We start from the raw sequence: 23,305 nt of genomic DNA on the forward strand, positions 1-23,305 counted from the left end.
AGGAAGCCACCTTAGAGTAACAAACAATCAGCTGAAACAAAGGAGTTTTTCTTCCTAATATTTTATAAGCATACATATAAAAATTAAAGTGCTTAAAAAAATAGTGCATTATGTTGGTGCATCAAATTATGCGCAGTTGATATTCATTAAAATAAAGGAGTTAAAGGGTTGTTGAAAAAAATAATCCGTTAAAATCACTCCATTAAAATTAAGCAGGAATCAAGCCAGATAATTCTAATTTTATAACAAAATATCCTTTATTTTGTAAATTTATGAATTTTTATTATTAAAATGACATAAATAAACATTAGTGTATTAATGTCATACTAACAGTAAGCAACCCGTAATACGGGTTAGTAATAAATAACAAATTAACTTGATACATTTTCTGAAAATATAAAATACAAATTCATCTATATATAGGGCTGCAATTGTTGTCCCGGTTTTTCCGCTGAAGAACTAAAAGTTTTAATTAGTTTTGCGCTCTCCTCCTTAAAAATCGGGGCAACGGCAGCCATCTATATATTATAATCTTTTTGGTTTTGCTCGCTTTCATTAGTCTTGGCATTAAGTCTTTTTCATTAGTCTTGGCATTAAGACCACGTAGCTTACGTTATTAGATTCTTTTTAATAACAGCAAGCACCAGAGAAGGAAAGTCAAGTACAACTCGCCAATACATAAAAAAAAAAAAAGGTCCTCTTAAACTACAAAAGCGTTATTTTACATATTTATTATATTGTTTTAGAATAAGTAAGTTTATTAATAAAGGGGAGCATTATTTTACATATTTAATGTGTTCATGAATTAACTCGTAATACATTTCTTTAACATGATCATTATTAATTATGGTACCAAATAATACATAAGAGTTTAGTAATAACAGAGTGTTCCAATAATGTTCCCCTTTATTAATAAACTTTCATTAAACAGAGAGGAGTCAGACAGCCTTTCAAAGGCACTGTTTTAAAAAAAAGTTACAATAAATTATTATAATTATAACTTTTTTTAAAGATAATGACAAAAAATATATATTAGCAAAAAATAGCAATAGCAAAATTAGCTATATTTATGTTAATTGTGCTATAGCTATTATGTGGCTTTTTTATGTTACCAGTAAACAAAATTTTTTATACCTCATTTGTTTAGAATTCCATTTTCTTCATAACTGTTATTTAACGATTAAGGCAGTAAATTTCATATCATATGAATTTACTAAATTAAAACCATTTTTCAACAGTAAAGCAAACTAATATAGCGATGACAACTAAAAAAAAAAACATTTATTTTTAGGATAATTAAAATCAGTTATATAAAAAATTTAATAAAATTTGATTAAAAAAAAATGTAGTAACTAATATTAGAATTAAAACATATAACAAATCTGAAAATAGTCTAATTAATAATAGTCGTAAAAATTGATAACAAAAAAGTTATTATAATAATCTTAAACTTATCATGATATCGCAGAATATCTGAAAGTAAATAGATATAACACAAGGTTAAATTTCAATTAAAATATAAATATTAGCACTTATCTGATGGGTCCAAGAAATTATAATTGGTAATTTAAAAAAAAAAAAAAGAAGATATATAGCTTAATAAATTCTAATATTTACATTTTTAAAGTTTTTTTAAAGACCTAAGTGAATAAAAAACTATAACAAACCCTGGTCAACATTATGATTATTACCATGGTTACTTACATCTTCATGTAAGGCCATTCTAAATGACCTTTTGGGTAAATGACTTGTCTGGAAGCAGGTTGAGCAACATCTCCAAGGAATACAAATGCACACAGTATGTCCAGAAGGTAAATCTCACAATAAAATATTTTGTTCGGATATTATTTCTTTGACTGTAAGAATATACTTTGTTGTATCAGGATCGATTACAAACTATATATATATATATATATATATATATATATATATATATATATATATATATATATATATATATATATATATATATATATATATATATATATATATATATATATATATATATATATATATGTATGTATGTATTTATATATACATATATATAAAATAATTGTTTAAAAAAAAAAATTAGTTTCTGGTTTTTAATACTGTTGATATTTGTACACATTTTTGCTCTTTAATTTCAGCAACATGCTGTAGATTCCTTAAATATAAAATACAAAAAAGCCTTTTTAAAAATAATTATAATAGGTCGTCCATAAGCTACGCCACGCTCTAAAGGGGAGGGGGTAGTGGTTAAAAATGGTTGAAAACTATGTTACTTAATTATGGAGGACCCCTAATATTAAATATGCACAAAATAAAATAAAAAATTAAATATGCGCATCACAAGAAATGAAAGTGACAATAATATTTTTAATTTTACAACAGATGATCCAGAAGCTAATAAGGTATTAGAGGAAATTGAAGGTATATTGAAATCAACGGAGAGATAATGAGAAAGAAAAAAATGCAAAAGTTTTTTTTTTATAACCTGTTCCTACAAGAAATGCTTTGAATTAAAATCTTTTAAAAGATCTGGACTTCACTAAAATTAAAAACCAAGAACTATGGCAAAGAAAGTAGGATGCTTACAAAGCATGCACAGTTACAAAAAGTTGGTCAAAAACTCTAAGGTTCTGTATCCATAGAGTAAAAAATATGAAAAATCAAATCAAACTATTACACGATGGTTAAAAAAATTCAATTTTAGGTTTTCTCTAATTTGCTGACATGGCAAAATGATAGCATTACAAAACTTTTCATTTTTTCTATACAAAATCAAAAGAATAAAAATTTTTATTTTTAAAAATACATCTGCAAGATAAAATTTTTAAGTATTGACATCAGAGAGGTCATTGAAGAAGGACAGGGTGACCTTAAGGCCTTGATTTTTAAATTTATGCATTTTAAAGTTAGTTATAAAATTAAGGAACTTTTTCTTTGGTGCAGACCTAAAAAAAAACACAGTTTTTGTTAATTCCTTGATTGAAACTAAAAACTAGTGATTAAACAAACTAAAACTTCATTTATTGTAGTAATACTTTCAACGGTCATATCTTCAGAATGCCAAAATATTTTGTATAGGAAAATTTATTCACTTTAATTCAAATGTTCTGAATTCTTTTTTTTGGGTTTTAGTAGACAGAAGAAAAAACTGAAACTGCTTGAAAAACTAAAATAAATTCTTGTTTTGCTGCACCCTTGCACCCTGCACCCTAGCATATACATATACATATAAAAGTACAGTTCCACTCATCGAAACTAACTAACATAAAAATGGATACTTACAAGGGCAGTATAAAGAAGAAATAGATGGTATCACTGTAAGTTGCAACTGCAACTGCAAATGCTGATGCAACAACCAAATGAAAATATAATTACTCTAAAAAGTGCATCAAATCCAAAAAAAGAAATGAAAAAAAATTACTGCACTTAACACATTGATAGTATTGAATAACAACTTACTAAACATTGAAGATCTGGTCCACAATGAAAATATACCAATAGTGTCACTAACAATAGTGTCACTGTACTAAAAAACTATTTGACTAGTGCTTATTTTTTAAATTGTATTCTAAATAAAGACTTTAACTAGCTCAGTAAATAAGTTTAAATAAAAAATATAGTAAAAATAGGTGAACTATGGTTCGAAAGTAACTATTACATAATTTGCTTTAAGAAAACGGTTATTCACCACGACCCTTGAGCTAGCCATGAATATATTTATACTGCGATTTTGCCAAATATTGGGAATTTATGATGAAATCGTTCTATTAGTACCAAAAAAAAAAAAAAAGGTCATTGAATTTTGGTAAATTTAAACCAAATGGTAATTCTGAGGTATACTCTTTGCCATTTTTCCAATGCTGGTTGTTGGGCTAGCTAACAACCTGCATAATTAGTGAATTATTTTTTCTTCAAAAGCAAATTAATCTAAAGAGTATAAAGTAAAATGCACACTTTGTTTTATTTAAAAAGGTTTGAACAAATATATTACAATAAAATATCATTAATAAATGACTTGGTCATTTCTTATGGTCACACCATATTTAAAACTCAAAAACATTTTAATACATGTAAAATGTAAAAAAACGAAAAACGTCACGAAATGTAAAAGAAAACAAAAAAACAAATGTATGCTAATGTATGAAAAAAAGTCAACACACTACAATTTTAACAAACATCGCAACTGATTGTAAATATAACAAAAATATAATGTAAAAAATATAATACATCAGGATTAAGATTAAAAAGTCAGGATTAAATTTTTAATCTTAAATTAAATCTTAAATTATGATATTATCACAGATGATATATAAAATATAAATTCAAAAAACGCATCTTGAACATTTCCAAATTTTCTTTGATGCCAAAACAGCATTGGGTACTGACTCACAAGACATGTGATACCACTCCATGCATTCATTACACTGTACCATTTTTTCTGCACCATTATCAGGTAAGCGACAAGCACAATATATAGAAAAAATGGATACACTTTTCTTAGACCTTTTTCCTATATGCACAACTGCACTTTTTTCACAACGTGGAAAAGGGGTTAAGTAGTTGCTTTGCAGACAACCATGCAAATGTTTCCTCATGGTATTCTGATCATATGATATGGTACTAACATCAACACACATGCATAGATCTAACGCAAATGCAATGGCAAATAAGCCACAATCGATTGATCTAACTTGTTGTTGACAAGGTTGGCATTCACAACATATCTTATTTAGTGGACAGTATAGAAGTGATGCAATTTGCAATTCAATTTCCATTGAAGGTGTTTCTGGCTTCATTGAGTCATATATTTTGATTTTTCCAGGGGAACAGTTCAAAGTGCTAACTAGCAACCAATGTAGGTTACCGTCATGCAAGATTTGAATCATTTCATGTGGCATTATATCATATGTTAAAGTTTGTCCCAGTAAAGTGTCCTATAGCCCCTGTATTGATGAAAACTGATTTTTTAAAATGACTTGTGCTGCATTTATATCAATGTCAGACAACATCTTGCTACACAAAATCCTCTAATACAGAACATCAGAAATGTTTGTCACATTAATTGTTTCTGATTTTGCTTGCTTTCTTGATTTAGCTATTTGTTTTGATATTGAAGGTTGCAATGTGAAAGAGTTCCATGGCTTTCTACCTCTTGGCCGTCCTTTCGATTTTATGACAGCTGGCACTCTTAAAGAAGATCTTATTTCAGGTATTACATAGTTATTTTTATCTGATTGTTTAATAGATTCTGATGAACTTGCATTGTCTTGCAGACCACTGTTTACCGATTGCGAAACTGATGTTGTGTCTATATTGACATTCAGTATTTCTTTTACTAGTTTTCAATTACTATTTTCTGGTCACAATCATCATTGGAAGAAGATAACTTTAAATCTGACAGAATATTATTAGTTGAAGGAAATGATGTAATTTCAACTATGCTGCCTGATTACCACAGATTTAGCAAGTGTTTTACTTGTGATAACTTTTGTTCAAAGTCTGCTCCACCACAAGTTGCAAGGTAACAAGCTAAAGCTTCAGTTTCTGTGTGAGCAGTTCTATATCGTTCTTCTTCATACTTCCATTTTTTCGATTGTTTATTTTGTGATTTGTTGTCAACATTTGATATGTCTAATGTTGAAAAATGATCCGATCTCACAAAATCTTTTAAAACTTCAGTTTTTTTCCATCTTAATGGCAAAGTCATTTCTAGTTTATTGTCAAACAGTGGCATGTTTCTAAAATCTCTCGCACAAAAAATATGCCAGCAAGGTAACTGAAAATTCATAAAAAATGAACAGGTGCAATCAGTGAAGTCATTGCTAATGATATACTGGCAACTGTCTTTGGTCAAAAGTATATCAACTTCATTGAGCAAATCCATTTCAACATTTTCCTTGCTTGAATACTTTTGAAACTGCGAGGAGACTAAGTCTGTTGCAAAGTTTGTTAGTGACTGTCCAATTTCTTTAGGCATTCCAGATGTGGCAACTGTTCGAACACCTATCTCTCTGTATTGTTTATAGCCCTTGTCACTGGAAATGTGCAGTGTGGTATCATTAAGTCTTTTAATGGTTTCAGACAAATGCATATTAGGCTTGATAATTTTTTTTAACTGTCGATTAAAGTTTTCAATTCTATTGTTAGTGTTGTTACCTAGTGTTAACTTATTTTTTCGGTAAGCTGTACACCATTGTTCCTTACATGAATGCCAATTGTTAAAAAAATATGTTTTAAAGGATTCAGGGAACTCATGATTATTCACCATACTGTCATATGCTTCATGGTAATCAGCTTCTGAGTATGCATATACCATTTTTAATATCAAATTCATCAGTTCACATTTAGTTGATGGAGGTACAGACAACTGTATGACAACTTTTTTGATGTACTTTATTACATGAAAACGACATAGCAACACTGATGAATGCAAAAACGTAGAACTCAAAACATTTATTAACCCAATATCTTTGTCCATAATAATAACTTTGGTAATTATATTATCATTTTGTGTACAAAACCATTCCACAACCCATTTGAAGATATCTATAGTCTCATGCTGAACAAAAGCAAATAAAACTGGCACTCCAAATCCTAAACCATCTTCTACTAAAAAAACCAATAGTGGAAATCGTTCAATATTAACTTTGTAAATAGAATCCACAAAAACTACTTCACCATATCTTTTATATTTCTCTTTCATCACACTAGTTTGCCAACATATAGCTTGTAAATCATCATCGTTTTGAAGAATAGAAACTGAACCACCATCATCTTTTTCTAAAAGTTTGTTAACAGCATCTACCAGCAACTGTCCTTCATTATTATTACTACGCTCAACTTTTTTATTCCTAGCTTTTAAGTTGTGTAAATCCTGACCAGTGACACATTTGGTGTGACCATCTAAATGCAATATTTTTTGATCTGTAATGGAGTGACATTAGCATTTATCAAATTTATTATAAGTTTTTCCTCCTGCGTTGTCATCTTTCTATTCCTAGGATAGCAACAAAATAATTCTAAAGTAATACCACCTCAATCTTTTCACAGAGCCCAATATTTTCAGTATTGTTAACCCCTTCTCTGTAGAATTTTTATTTTTCAACTTTTTAAAAAACTTTTTTTTGTATATATCCATTTTGATAATAATTTTGTCAAAAATATACTGAGACACCATTGGCAATATTGTAATACTTTTACAAACATACAAAATACCAAAATAAAACTGATAAATTTTACTTTTATTACTTTAGTTTTATGATTTATTATTCAATTATACTATTATTTATAACTTTATTTCTTTAAAAGGAGACTAGCTGTAGCATTTTTCTATTCATCCACAAGTCTTGTTACTCGTCATTCTATTAAGTCTCATTCTTTTACTGTGACTATTCTTATTTGCTTTAGAATTTAAAAAATTCTTAGCAACCAGAGTTACTGGAAAAGATAAGTTAGTTACTAAAGTTACAGGAAAAAATAAGTTAGTTACAGAAGTTACTGGAAAAGATAAGTTGAAGTTTATATATAACGATTGACAATAGACAACTTAAAATATTGCAAATTATATTACCAAGAAAAACAAGATGAAGGAAGCAAATTCTAAAGAACTGGTTTTCTTGGAAAAAAACTGGACAAATAAGAATTTTTTAAATTCAAAAACAAATAAGAATAGTCCAGTAAAAGAATGAGACTTAATAGAATGACGAGTAACAAGACTTGTGGATGAATAGAAAAATGCTGCAGCTGGTTGCCTTTTACCATACTTTAGCAATTTTAGGATTTTTTCCAAATTTGAGTCATAATTTTTCTCTTATTACAAGTTAATAAAAACAACTTTTTAAAAGAGAGAACTATCCAGAAAAGAGTTCTTGAAAAAATGAGACACTTGTTGAAGTGAGAAAAAAGTTATACAGCTCTGAAGAAGTCTGTTTTGACCGTTTGTAAAATGAGGAGCGCCACTGTGTCATGTTTCTAAGGCTATAATTTCTAAACTGTTGTACTTAGAAGCCTGAAATTTCAAATTTAACTTATCTACATAATGTGCATAACAATATGTAACAATCAGGAAAATCAGAGTTGATGACCCACAAAGTTTTCTTCAAATTGGTTGAAATATAATGATTTGACCGTGTATACTAAAATAAAAGAAAACTATTCCAAAATTAATGCTAAAAAAAAACTAAGAAATTGCTTCAAAGAATCAGAAAAACACCTAAAAAGCCAAAAAAAATGCATTTTTTGCCATTCCTTACCGCAGTGATAGATGAAGGTCACATTTTAGAAATATTATGAAGGTCACATTTTAGAAATATTTGATAAACCGTAATACTACGGTTATACTATATATCCCATTATTTATTATTTTTATGAGTTTGCTAAGATGAATGCAGAGAGGGTATTTTTTTAAGCTTGATTTATATTTATTTTAATCTTTGAATGCTTCTTTGTTTTTCAGATAAGTTTTCTTAGTGATATTTTGTTATTTAAATTACATTAGAGACAAAAGAAGAGTTAAATAAATTATCTACAATTGAATGCTTATATATACAACTAGATACTAATGCCTTCCAGCATTAACCTGTTTTGTAGATCAGAACATGTTTTGCAATTCAAATGGTGTGTAATAATGAAGCTGTTTGTTGACATTTCCAAAAAAAATTGAATTGAGTTATTGAAATTTTTATTTGTTTATTGAATTGGATGATTTGAATTGCAGGATTTTAATCCAAGGAGCAACTCTTAAAATATCTACAATACACATTAATAAATTTGGTTTAACCAATATATTTAATGAATTTATTAAACTGTGGAAAAGATGCGAAAAATTTTTCAACACAATTAAAAAATTTAGCAAATATAGTTTATTTAGAATGTTATTATATAAGATAAAAACTTTTTACTTATAAGGGAAGAACTTGACAAAACCAATTGCTCATTTGACAAAGAAATGTCCTCACTAGGCAGGCTATCGCCATTTTCAAAGGTATCCGTAGCCTATAAATAAAAAAATACAGATTGCAACAATATATACACATACACACACACACACACACATATATATATATATATATATATATATATATATATATATATATATATATATATATATATATATATATATATATATAAATATATATATATATATATTTATACCACATATATATACATATATATATATATATATTTATACATATATATATATATATATATACATATATTTATATATATATATATAGATATTTATATACACATATTTATATATATATGTATTTATATATATAATATATTATATATATAAATAATATATTATATATATATATATATATATATATATATATATATATATATATATATGCATATAAATATATATATGTGTGTGTGTATGCAGACTAAATCAAAACTCTTCCAATTAAAATATATTTAACTCTTCTAAATGTGTGTATGAAGATACTCTTAAAAAAGCAGATTTAAAAATTTCGAGCTAAAATTTGAAACAAAAATTGCAAAAATGTGAAATAGAAATATAATTTGGTTCAAACCTCTGAACAGCAAAAATGTTTCAACAAATATTGGGAAAAAATAAATGTTTCAACAAATATTGGGTTTTTAAAATTAATAGACAAACATTTCTCTCCATCTAATAAATTGCACAAATTTTTTATTAGAAATACAATTAAAGTAAAAATATTGAAAGAATTATACAAGGCCATAATTTTTATTATAAACATAATATGTGTATAGTTATATTATAACTTTATTGTTACGATGTGGTTACAAACTAGACATGTTAAACTAATATATTGTTCTCTACTATTATGCGCCTTATAATTTACCACTGAAATGCTATTGTATAAATTAAAGTAAAAATATTGAAAGAATTATAAAAGATCATAACTTTGCATTGATTAACAAAAAAGAATTTCTTAAAGAAAAAATTACTAAAACTTGTAATTGCAAGCAAAAACTTGACTGTAATATGAATGTCAAATGCTTATTTACAAATACATTGTTTCCTCACAAAACAACCCTGATAAAAAATATATTGGCTTAACCATGGACAAATGGAAGAAATGTTATGTCAATCACAAACAATTTAAAAAAATTGTAAACTTCTTAGGTATAAAGCTAGATAAAAGCTTAGCCTGGACTTACCATTATAACAATATATCTAATAAGTTGAATAGACCCCTTGCCATTTTGTCAAAGCTAAGACAGAATGGCAAGGTAGTATATAGATTTTAGAGTTTTTTTTTTGTATGTATCATACAACAAAAAACTTTAAAACCTATATGCTATGCATTATTTCATTCTCACCTCACATATTTCCTTCTATCATGGAGTCAAAACATAAGTATTGTAAATCGACTATTTATCACGCAGAAAGAATTATTGAATTTCTACCATAAGTATTGTAAATTGCCTATTTATCATGCAGAGTCAGGATTATTGAACTTCTACCAAAAAATTCACATACATTCACATCTTTTAACGCATTTTAAATTTTAAATGTGCATGATATAATCAAAATGAAAAAATTGTTTATTTATTCACAGATGCTTAAACAAAAAGCTACCCCCTTTATTTAATAAATGGTTTTTTCTACACAGTGGAATTAGCTGTCAACTTATAAGAAATTCTTGTAGAGGTGCATTGAGTGTGCAAACATGTAATACAAAATCCTACGGTAAACATTACTTTAAATACTCTGCTTTAATGGACTGGAATCAAATTCAAAATAAATTAAAATCAATCCCTTTTAACAGCATCAATAAATATGGTCTCAAAACCAAATTAAAATACTACTTGTTACATCAAGATAAATAGAAACAACAGTTGTATCATTGGTGATAAAAGATATATCACAATAGAAGATGCATAAGATATAAATATGAATTTTGACTACTAGCAACCTTCTGTGTGTGTATTATTTAGTTTATTTGCATTGTTTTAGTTTTGTTTTGTTCATGGTCGCTCTCCTCGATTTAGCCTAGCTATATGAGAATGAACCATCCAGAATAAAGACTGTATATATATTTTTTGTAACTTATACGTTATTATGTAAAACATCTATATTTCTGGTAAATATATTGCTTTTTGTTGTTGTTGTTGTTGTAAATAAAATATTATAGTACTTACAGATGCAAGAGAGGGTTGAGTTTTCGTTAATACCTTAGGATATTTAAATCGAAATATTTACCGAACAAATTACGTCATAAATACGTAACTTCCGCGTACAAATAATGTTTATATTATAGGTTCATTAGTTGTACGCGCGTACAAATAATGACTTCGTTTTTTTTTTGTTGTTTATCAGTTACCGATACCAAATTCGTGATCATAATTTATTTTCATAAATTAAACGAACGTCATTAAAACTTTACGTTATTGAATTAACAATAAACAAAATATCTTATTAATAAAATATTTACATCAAAATAAATCGTGCATTTTTTAAACTATTATGACTAAAAATAAATTTTATATTTAAAAGGAATTTATATTTAATTCCTTAAGATAAAACTTAAAACACTTTATTTTTTTTAACTAATTTTTAACAACAACAACAAAAAATTATGAAACAAACTGTTTCTTTAACAAAAAATCTATTAGTTTACAATTGCGGTTAAATGCTTTTATTTATGACTTTATTTCTTCTGAATAAACGTCACGACATTCAAAAGATAATTTAAACATTCAAAAAGTTTTTGCGTAGGGCAAAAACTTTTTGAATATTTAAATTATCTTTTGAATTTAAATTATCGTAAAAATCTGCGAAAAGGCGAATTGCGTAGGCAAATCGCCTTTTCGCAGGCAAAATGCGAGCTGCGTAACGCTTCTTAACAAGGCCTGGAACTGCAACTGAAAGTACTAAAAAGTTTGAACAGATTTTTGGCTAAGTCATTCTCTTTAAACAACTGGCCCAGAGTATACTAAAAAAAGTCTAAGTTAAGTTGCTTTCCATTTTTTAATATCTAATTAAGACCTTGGCTTGCTAGAAAATTTTCTTGGAATGTTACGACATAACTGGAACAATCCACCATATAAAGTATTGACTGTAGTCTGAGACAATTTACAATATTTGGGCCATTTAACCATAAGTTGATGAGTTTTCGCATACCTCTAAGCATACTAAATGCATAAAGTCTAAAAGAAACTTTGTCACCATGTCAAAATTTAATTCCATTTAACACACCACTAAGATGTTCAGAATGCTTTTAATGACAAAAATCTGAATCAGTGCTTAAAATTGATGAAATATGTGGGAGTATTATCCTGCCACACCACTCTTCTTTCTGAACACAACACTCACATCAGTTATAACCATTGTGTCCCTTAATACACTTAACAATTGCTCTAGCTGGTGCATCACATATGATAACAGCAAGATTGATTTCATACTCAATATTTTCATAGATAAAACCATTTTTTGGAAGAACTTTGAGTTCTACCAAAAAATTATGTAGATAATCAAAAATGGAATTAGGTTTTTGGGCACCATTTTTTAATCAAATCTCTAAAAACCCAACTTGGATCCCAAATTGGGTTTTTAAAGATTTAACATTTTTTACATGTACTTTTAAATTTTGGCACTATTTTAAATTTTCATTGAATAACTTCCTACATGTTTTTTTAATATAAAATATTTATGGAGTATTATTCTCTTTTACTATCAGCTATCAAGCTGATTAAATTGACTTGATCAGCCTCAGCTTTAATTTGAAGCTAACGAGTTTAAAGCAGAAGCTGAAATGTCAGCAGCAAGTGGGTAAACTTTGTTAACATCAGTCATTTTGCTTATAGAAAATATGGAAAAATCAATGGAAAAGAGTGGACCTGTAAAAACGATTTAAAAGCTTTAAATTCCCTAAATAAACCTATCCATCACAACATTCGCCTGTTTTCTCTTTTTAGATGTTTCTGACTAAACCAATATTTTGATCAGACTGAAAGCAGTTATTACCATCACTAGCAGAAACAAAATTTTATATTTTGATCATTTTAAAAATGCAAACAGTGTCTCAATGGAATAGCTACACAGTGAAAAAATACATCGAAAAAAAATTTCTCTTTAATTATAATGTAAATATAATGTATACAAAAAAAATAATGCATATAAATTAGATTTTTAAATTTATTTCACGCACAATACGAATTGTAAATGGAAATCATCAAGTAAGTTTTGCAATGATTTTTTTATTATCAAGTTAAACCTTTTGGGAACCTTCTGGGACACCCGTCAAATCCCCAGATCTTTCGGCCCTGATAAAAACCAGATAAAACCCAATCAAGAAAATTTGCTTGATTTCTTAACCATATGGGGCCCGTCCGGAAACCAAAACACTTACCTGTCAAAATCCCGTTCCCGTAAGCCCAAACAAAAACCATACGGTACCCGTCTGTCAATGTTGGCTGGGAAGGTGCTAAGCAAATAAAAGAATATAGTTGCTACTTAAGTTTACAATATAAAAACTCAACAAAATACAAAAAAAAGTGTTTTTCAAAGAGTGCTTTGTAAAATTATTTATAACCTGATTCACCATACTTTACCATAAAGTCGTCCATAATAACTGCTTAAATAAGACATAAACTTTTACCCATTAATCATAAAATAACCAATATTTTTTAAAAGTTTCCAAAATGTTCAAAACTCCCTGAAAGTTTCCGCGAAATTTTCATCCCTACTACAATTGCAGCTTTAAAACTCTTTTTTTTTTCCTTACAACTAGAGTCCATCAGAGGTCTCCATATTTTAAGAAAATTGATGTAATAAATTTAAGAAAAAAATTACAAGTATGTTTGATCTGTTTTATATGATTTTAAAAGTATCAGAACTAAATTGTACCACAGAGTATAAAATATGCTCGAGTATGATTTTAGGCTTTCCAAGACCCCCAGACCACGCTGGGTGAACTTACAGCTCTTGCCCAGGCCTTTAATAACGCACTTTATCAAGTTGACTTATGAATCCGTCTGCGACTATAATAGATAAATAAACTAATAACATGTAATAACAATAGTTTAACTGCCAAATTCCCACCAGGATATTGCTTTGTCTCAACTGCTTAGATGCATATCTTATCAAAAAAATTAGGAAAACTGTTTGAAAGGTAAAAACAAATTAGTCAAATGCTGCTAACCCTCCAAAAAAGAAAGGATTAAATTTCAAAAATCACGAGTTGAAGAATTTTATAAAAAAAAAAAATGCAAGTATAGGCACAAAAATATTTGGAAGTTATTGAGAAAAATAAAATTTTTTTTGAAATAAATAATACAATTAAACAGAACCCACCTACATCTACTTATATCTTGTCTTAAATGTAAATGGTTATTTCAAAATTATTAAAATATTTGATTTTGTTGTTAATGATAAGAATTACTTTAAACTAATCAATAGACTTGTAAACTTCATTCAATCCTAACTTTATAGCCGTCACAGTACGTCCACTAAACGTCTTACGGAGTTAGAGGTTCCTTGAACGTCTATGTCTGCTGGGCTGTTATGACTAATATTTTCTGAATGGAACTTAGAGACCTTATGATGTATTACAACACGGAACTTAGAGACCTTATGATGTGTTACAACAAAATGCTGAAAGTTCTTGTTTGGATTGCTATTTCACTAAAAGTGTTGGCTATGGAAAAGATCAATTGAAAAAAAAAACCCAAATATTTTCAGAATAAAAAATGTTTACGGACGGCAGGCTGATGCTAATGTTGACCAAATATAACCTAGAATCAGATATTGCCTGAGAAAAATTGATATCAAGGTTCTATGAGGATATATTGCATGTTCCTTGAGTTTCTTTATCTCTTTTGTTTGCGTAAATTCTACAAGAATTTTCCATGTTTACTAATAAACTCTATTTGGAAAGTAAAATGTCCTTTCGTCCTTCAAGAGTTAAAAACCACTGATGGTTTGACAAACTGCACAAATGTTTGTGAGATCTATTTGTAATATTTATTTATTAAATTGTTGTTCTTTATTACAATCCCTGTGCTTTTTTTTTTTATTACAACCTTTGAACAAATATATAAAAATACATAAAAACAATAATAATAAAAAATAGATAAATGCAAAAGTTGAAAAAGAAAACATTTTCTTTTTAGCTGTTTTTGGTAACAAGACTTCTTGTCATCAAAAACCGCTAAAATAGAGAACATTAAAAACATTAAACTCGTATATATTTAAAACATTCATTTAATATAAAGAAGAATTAGCATGAGCAAAACAGTCATTATAATTTATAAGATGTGCTACATGCTTAAAGATAGAGAGGTCCAAGTTTAGTAAATAAGGCAATTAATTAACAAGAAATATAATTGAATTAAGGTATGTTTGTTAAGAGCACTTCTAGTTTTGTGTAAAAAAACTACTATACTTGAAATTTACCACACAAGTTAGCAATGTGGATTTTTGTTGATATAGACACTTAAAAAAAAAAAAAAGACATGTTGCTTGGCAATAGGTGATTTTTCCCATAAGGAAGGAAAATATTCCATTTAATTTTATGAATATTTAATGAGTTTATATATCGTTATTAATATTTAATAATTTTATATATCGTCCAAACGGACAATAGTTGCTAATGTTTTCAATATCATCTAATTAGTTAAATATAGCATGTAAAATTCCTCAAAGATCCATAGTAGGACCTCTTCTTTTTTCAATATATAATAAAAATCTATCCAAAGCTTTTAAAGTGAAATTAATTTCAAGTTCAATTTCACTACTTATTTTCTAGAATTCTCTGAAAATTTAAAAAGAATTTTGTACTACAAAATTTATAATTATCATTCAATACGGATTCCAGAAAAACAATTCCACTGAAAATACAATTCTTCAATTTGCTAGAAATATTTTTAACTCATTTGAATAGTTATATTTATGAAATAATTATAATACTAAACTTTCCATCTTGTGATTATCATTTAATGACTTATCATAAAATACTTCTAAATATAATTATGATTATTGTTTCCCGCCGTTTTCGCTAAAGAAAAACAATATTTTGTTTTATAAAAAGTATCCAGTTGTCGGATATTCCATGAATGTTATCCGGATTTGTGAATAGTCGAAAATAGGTGATTTATCTGGATAATTGGATATTAGGATATCCGGATTGGAAACCCTATGGATAACGATCGCATTTTATTCTTTAGACTGATTCATTCCTAAACACGTTACCTACGATTTATAAAAATATAATATACAATAAATATATAAAATATAATTATAAAAGTACGACTATAAAGTATAAAACGACTATAAAGTATAAAAACAACTAGTATAAATACGAAAAGTATAAATACGACTATAAAGTATAAAACGACTTTAAAGTATAAATACGACTATAAAGTATAAAACGACTTTAAAGTATAAATACGACTGTAAAGTATAAAACGACTTTAAAGTATAAATACGACTATAAAGTATAAAACGACTTTAAAGTATAAATACGACTATAAAGTATAAAAACAACTAGTATAAATACGAAAAGTATAAATACGACTATAAAGTATAAAAGTACGACTATAAAGACTTTATCTAAGCTTATCTGGAGGTATTTTTTTGAATTTCTATTTTTAAAGTTGAAAAAACATAAACATATTTCCCATATTTCATAACAATTCCTGTTTACATGTACGACGTAAATAAACTTTGCTTGTAAACCATTTAAAGATTTCAACATTACAAAACTTTAAAAACAGATCAAAACATTTTTAGTGCAAGTTGTAAATTAGTAACATTTAAAGGTGCGTTATTGAAACATTTTAACATGTGCTTTTAAAAACAATAGTCTATGGATAAACTTATAAAACCAGAATGTTGTCAACATATGATAAGTTGTTATGGTATTGTACAGTAAATAATTTATTCACTTCTAGTCAGCAAAGTAGACAATTTGTTTAGTTTTAACAACCAAAGGGAGGAAAGAAAAAGTTAAGATAAAATTTAAAAAAAAAAGTTAAAATTTAAGAAACTTGTGCTTCAATCGTTAAAAAATAAGAGTGGTGTTAGCTCCTCCTGCTATCTTTAAAAAAATAAGAGTGGTGTTAGCTCCTCCTGCTATCTTTAAAAAAATAAGAGTGGTGTTAGCTCCTCCTGATATCTTTAAAAAAAGAGTGGTGTTAGCTCCTCCTGATATCTTTAAAAAAATAAGAGTGGTGTTAGCTCCTCCTGATATCTTTAAAAAATACTGTTATACAAATGCATGTTAGAATTATAAGAGAGCATAGGTAATTAGTGCGCTTCCGCGGTGCTCTATGACATGACAAGTTTATTCATTGGTAACTGCAATTTTTTATTCAAAATGTAAACATTTGACTGTTTACATAACTGGATAAATAATAAAAAAAAAACTTTTTTCAAAGCTATATAATCTGATAATCTAAATTAAAAAATTTTTTTTTTGTTTTACAATGCCCCCCGGTTTTATAATGTCCCCGGAAAGGTTTATCTGGATATGGACACAATAAGATAAGTGGGCTTGAGTGGTCTGAAACTATTATTATATTATTCTGATTGGAAGTTCATTAACCTACCAAAATAAAATGCTTACACGTAATTAAATTTTTAATTACACACGTTTACCTCCAAATACATACATTTAACAAAGATTATAAAAAAAGTAAAATTCAATTCTCGGCAAGCACAACTCTGTAACATGCGAACATTACAAAGTATTTTTCTCATTTTGCAGTAAATAAAAATTTATAATTGTCGTGTTTCAACAGTGTTACGAATGAAAACTTTTCAAAGGTTGTTTTGCGCTAATAGCGTTTGACTGTCAGTTTTTTTGTTTACTTCTATTCTAGTCTTATTTTATTCTTTACACGTAACTTTTGAAAATTTAAGTGTTAACAGTTTTAAAGCAAAAACAAATCAATAAAAATAAATTTTTAATAATTAAAAAAAACGTTTATTTCAATTTACAACCACCTTCAAGATCAACATAACTGAACTGGTAGGGGTGGTACCTCAATCAGTCAACTTCGATTCGGAATCAGAATTATAGATTACAAAATAATACCGGATAATAATATGCGGATTGTTCAATATGATATAATATAATAATATAATAGGCAAATTTATCATACTACTCATTTTAAAATATGTCTGATTTTATATATATTATAACGTTATGTAACAATTTTTTTGTTTCTGGGAACAAAGTATGTTTTCTAAACCGTTATGCCTTAAAAAAGTAGAAAATAGCCGTTATTTCACCATAACTTAGCCAATGTGATCAATGGGATGATATTTTAAAAGATTTTATAAATATTATCATTTAAAATTTTTGAGAAAACTCTTGATTTGCATTCTGAGTAGTTTTCTAGAAAACATATAAACTGCAAGAATAGTCCAGGAGTTTTTAGAAATTTCCAGAATTAAGTAAAACTTTCATGAGACTAGTAGAAGTTCTTAGTTTTATCAAAAACTAAGAACTTATACAAAAAAGTTTCTGATTTGGGCAAATCGCTGATGAAAAGAAACTCCTTTCTGAACTTTTTTAAGTAATTTTTGATTTTCTTTGTCGACACCACGTAAGTGTTGTTGTCATTCTTTTTTTTTATATATATTTATATTAATAACTATTAGTTATCAATATTATTTATTACAAAAAAAAAAAATTCCTTTATTTTGTCACAAAGAATACAACATTTTTCTTTGCTGTTTTCATAAAATTAAAGTTTGTACTGAATACATGATAAGCATTAAACATAAGCTGTTGAAAAGTTGTGTCATATAGTTTAATGATAACAGAGTTAAAGAGATCTGTAGATTTCGCTCTACGGCTGACTTGCTAATTGCTACGACTGAAGGATTCTATCGTGAATTAGATGGAGGCAGTAAGGTTAGGTCTATTGCTCTTGACATATCTAAAGCTTTCGGCAAATTATAAAGGAAATTTTTTGAGATTATTAAATCATTTCTTTCTAACCGTTTATTAAAGTCATCCTTGAAGGCTAACACTCTTCTACATTTCCAGTAACTTCTGGGGTACCTCAAGGCTCTTTTCTTAGTCCTGTTTTGTTTCTTATCTACATTAATGATCTGACTCAACTTTATACTTCTTTCTTGACGAAAAGTCTTATCTTATCGATCGCCTAGAACAGGCCACTGATCTTGAACCTTATCTCACTTCTGTAACAGATTGGGGCTCGCAGCGGCTTGTAAATTTTAACTTCTACAAAACTCAGTTATTTACTGTAAACAACTATCGCAATACTGCCGACATTTCTATATTAATGAATGGAAACCCTCTTACCGAGTCTTCTTCTTTACATGTTCTTGGTTTATCGCTTACTACTGACCTTTCATGGAAACCATATATACAACCGATTGCTAAATTAGAATCCGCTAAGGTTGCTTTTCCTTATCGTGCTCGCCATTTTCTTACTCTTGATTCCATTCTCAACTTCTACAAATCTCTTATTCGTTTCTAAATGGAATATTGTTGTCATTTTGGGCTGGTTTTTCTAATGATGCTCTTTCTTTTTTAGACAAGGTCCAAAAACGCATTGTAGACGTAGTTGGACCCGTTCTATCTGCTAAGCTTGAGCCTTTTTCCCACCGTCGTAAAGTTGCACCTCATTTTCTTTTCTACAAATACTATCATGTCACTATCTGTATCTGTCCCTGCTTTCTCTAAAAACTTTTATTCGTCTAGTTTTTTTTCAACCCTCTGGAACTCTCTCCCATCTTCATGTTTTACTGACTCATACAACTTTTCAAGTCTTCTGTCAACCGTTTCCTTGCTCTATAACTCTATTCTTTTTTTATTTCTAGTAACTCCCAACTTAATAGTGGTTCCTTGCATCCTTGTTAGGAGTGAATCAGGAAGAAAAAAAAAATTGTATAAAAGATAGTATGCAATCGGTTAAATAAAATTATTTAAACACGTGCTGTGTTGTATGTGTGATTAAATATTAAAAATAATTGATACATTTGTTAACATTTATCAATTATTTTCAATATATTATAATACAGAATTCACAAAAAAATTATAATTTCCAATTTTTTTAATAGAGCATATATTTGCACATGGTTTTTAGTAGGCATTCTATGAAACTTATAATTTAAAATACTTTGTTTTAGTCTAAGTTTAAATTAATTAAGTTTTGTAAGATATTCAATATCTTTGCATAATATTTAATACCGTTGTAAAATAATAAACACCGTTGTAAAATATTTAATACCGTTTTAAGATATTTAATATCATTGTTATGTATTCAACATTGATTGAAGATTTCAACATTGAAGGTGTTTAACATCATAGTAAAATATTTAAGAAATCAAATATAATCAATATCAACATATCAGCAACAAAGATTACCTCATTTACAATAATATTTTTAAATTGTTGAAGATTTAAAAATATTTCGTAGAACTAAAAAACATATAAATATAAAAGTATATCTAAGTATTAAATTTTATACTTTTTATAAATACTTTAACAAAAAAAAAACATTAAAAATTTGAAAATTTGATCAAAATTTGAACTACTATTGTGTTAAGTTAAATAAAAAATTTATCAGAGGATGCCGTTTTAATAGAAATACGCGTTAAGATACGCGTTAAAACACAATACGCGTTAAAATACGCGTTAAAACACAAAGTGAAAAAAAAAAGAAGTAACTAACAAAAAAAACAACTATTAAATAGAGATAAATTGAAGATTGAAGGTTTATATTAAATGACTTTAGGTTGATAAACAAAACATCACAAAAATTCAACTGTCTGGCAGTGGCGTAACTATAAATATGGAGCCCCCCCCCCTCCCGCCAAAAAAGAAAAAGAGCCCTCCCACTTTAAATTTTTTCAAAATGTATTTACAAATGAAATATCCAATATTTGCTTTTTATATTGAGTTAATATAACACGATTAAGTATAAAAAAATATTTATTTTATAAATTTGAGAAATAATCTAGAGTCTTTTCACATAATAATTTTAAAAAAGAACGAACATCCTTAATAGCAAAAACTAACTTTACCTCACTTATGCTTATGGGAGAATTTTCATTTTCGTAATAACTATACTATCTTAAGACAGTAATTCTTAGAATGCTATCAAGAATAGAAAAAAAAAAGAAGAATATTCTAAGAAACTTTGTATTTGTTGAACTACTTTAAATATAAACTTTTCTTGCCTTCTTATTCGCCAATTCCGCAATTACTTTATCTAATTCTAATGTTTGTGCTTTTTCGGTCTCTATTGCCAAAATTGCACAATGTTTGAGACGCTCCTGAGACATGCAATTTCTTAAATATGATTTGATAATCTTTAATTTGCTGAAAGATCTTTCAGCACTTGCAACTGTCACAGGTATTGTCATCAATAGCAATATTGGTGTGTTTACATCTGAAAAATCGCACTCCATAAAACTGTATTTGATGAGCAGTATGTCAGCTATATCTTTTAATGTTCTTGCTTCTGTGATGTCATTTTTAATAAAAGTGATTGCATTAATTAATTGGGCTGGAAATTGTTTTGTCAAATCGTCTGGGTAACTATGTTGCAATAATTTAACTGATTTAATTAGATCATCTTCAGACAATTTTATAAAATTTTGAAGTTGCAAAAAATTAAAAAGATTTGAAAGTTTTTCTATTCCAGTAAATCTATCACTTATTTGTACGTTAACAATATCTATGGTCCTATAAAAAACAACAATTTGAAATATTTTTTCAGCGCATTCGTTTAAATCACTACCACTTAAATCATCAAAACGTCTCGCATATTTGGATTGCCTTTTAACCTTAAATGTTGGTTTTATTTTCCACTTACTGCAAATAGTAAAAGTCTCTAATTTAAATAAATCGTAATTTGATCTAAAATCTTTTAACTTGAATTTCAGTGTACCAAATAACGTGGCCGCTTCGTATAGATCTATGTACTTTTTTTGTAAGTTTTTTGAAGCATAATTTACATTTGTTAATATGTGATACATAACGAAGCAAATAAAAACAAATTCAAAGTTTGATACTTTGTCCCTTAACTTTAGAGCTTCAGTTTGTTCTACTCTTTTCAAATATTTTAAAGAAATTTCAGTTAAAGTTTTAACTATATCTAAAAAGCGTAACTTTATAGCTAATAAAGAATTAATTCTTGAAGACCATCTTGTTGGGTTTAATTTTTTAAATGTTACTTCCGACTCACCGTTAAAATTTGATAGCAAATCCCATCTTCTAATACTGTTGCTAAAAAAGGAGTAAATTTCTTGTAAAATTATAAAAAAATTGTTTACTTCTCTACAACCAGAAACAGCATCATTTATAACCAGGTTTAAATTGTGACTCGCACAATAAACATATTGTGCAGACGGCTGAATATTATTTATTTTTTTCTGAACTCCGTTATAAATGCCGCTCATCACATTAGCGCCGTCATATCCTTGACCACGGCACTTTTTTAAATCTATTCCTTTATTTTCAAACAATAATAACAATTGATTGGTTAAACCTACTGCCGAATGATCCTTTATTTCATAAAAATCAAAAAATGTTTCTTTAATCGCTAATTGACAAGGTTGAGTGTCCTGTTTGCGAATTATGTGAACGTATCGAAAAATTAAACTTAATTGTTCTAGATACATCTTGAGTTGTGTCAACTATAATAGAAAAAAAGGCAGATTCATTTATTTTGAATAATAACGTTTTTCCTAAATTTTGGCTTAAACATTGAATCACTTCATTTTGGATAGCTGGACTAAGATTTGTAGTGCCTTTAGGCTTATTGAGTACTTGTTTCATTGTATCGTCGTACTTTGACAGCAAATAAACATGAGACAAAAAATTGCCATTGTAAATTTCATCTGCCAACACTTCACTATGACCTCTAAATGCAAGTGAGTTTTTTTGTTAACATTAAAGTGATGTTAAATTACCTTTCCAATACCATCTTCCAAAATGAAGCTTTATGACGAATTAGTGTCTCTGTATTCTCATTAAGTGCCCTGTTTTGTTTCCAATGATCGTATAATTGACATGCTTCAATATATTTTAGGCTATTAGCATGACTTTTTATCTTTTTACTTAGCCCTTTCAAGTCTCGAACTCCAGATCGCCATTTGTTATTTTTATCTTTTGAAATAATCAACATGGTTCACAATATGCTGAGTCCAGAAATTTGGAATAACAGAGCCAAAATCGTTGTGTTCGACCAAATTTATATGCACAATAATAATAATTTGTGGAAAAATGTCTAAAATTTTGTGAAGGATCATTTTTAAATGGTCCTTGTGGTTCGCATCTTTCAGAGGAAATAATAAATCTTTTTGTGCTATCATCAAGAAATTTTCCTTTAAAAT

At 27.7% G+C, this 23,305-nt stretch overlaps 1 protein-coding gene and 1 long non-coding RNA gene across 2 annotated transcripts; both read right to left on the reverse strand.

The window, feature by feature from the left end:
• Nucleotides 1-317: 317 nt before the first annotated feature.
• Nucleotides 318-11,208, reverse strand: LOC136084781 (uncharacterized). The gene is made up of 4 exons (XR_010640846.1): nucleotides 11,128-11,208; nucleotides 8,892-8,985; nucleotides 1,705-1,896; nucleotides 318-1,265 (listed from the first exon to the last, which is right to left on the reverse strand). It is a non-coding gene; the product is annotated as an uncharacterized LOC136084781 (long non-coding RNA).
• Nucleotides 11,209-16,141: 4,933 nt separating this feature from the next.
• LOC136085472 (zinc finger MYM-type protein 1-like) lies at nucleotides 16,142-23,097 on the reverse strand. The gene is made up of 5 exons (XM_065806782.1): nucleotides 22,883-23,097; nucleotides 22,686-22,833; nucleotides 21,173-22,606; nucleotides 20,331-20,384; nucleotides 16,142-16,177 (listed from the first exon to the last, which is right to left on the reverse strand). The coding sequence occupies exons 1-5, from the start codon at nucleotides 23,095-23,097 to the stop codon at nucleotides 16,142-16,144; spliced, it is 1,887 nt and encodes a 628-aa protein (XP_065662854.1).
• Between the last annotated feature and the right edge of the window lie 208 nt (nucleotides 23,098-23,305).

The sequence above is a fragment of the Hydra vulgaris genome, chromosome 09 (assembly GCF_038396675.1).
Source record: "Hydra vulgaris chromosome 09, alternate assembly HydraT2T_AEP".
NCBI lineage: Eukaryota > Metazoa > Cnidaria > Hydrozoa > Anthoathecata > Hydridae > Hydra > Hydra vulgaris.

Excerpts from the sequence above, each read along its gene's own strand:
- LOC136085472 (XM_065806782.1), bottom strand. The coding sequence starts at position 23,097 with ATGTTGATTATTTCAAAAGATAAAAATAACAAATGGCGATCTGGAGTT. Across the intron at positions 22,607-22,685 it reads GTCCAGCTATCCAAAATGAA|TTGACACAACTCAAGATGTA; the intron begins GTGATTCAATGT and ends TTTCTATTATAG. Across the intron at positions 16,178-20,330 it reads AAAATATTATTGTAAATGAG|GTAACGTGTTTAGGAATGAA; the intron begins GTAATCTTTGTT and ends TATAAATCGTAG.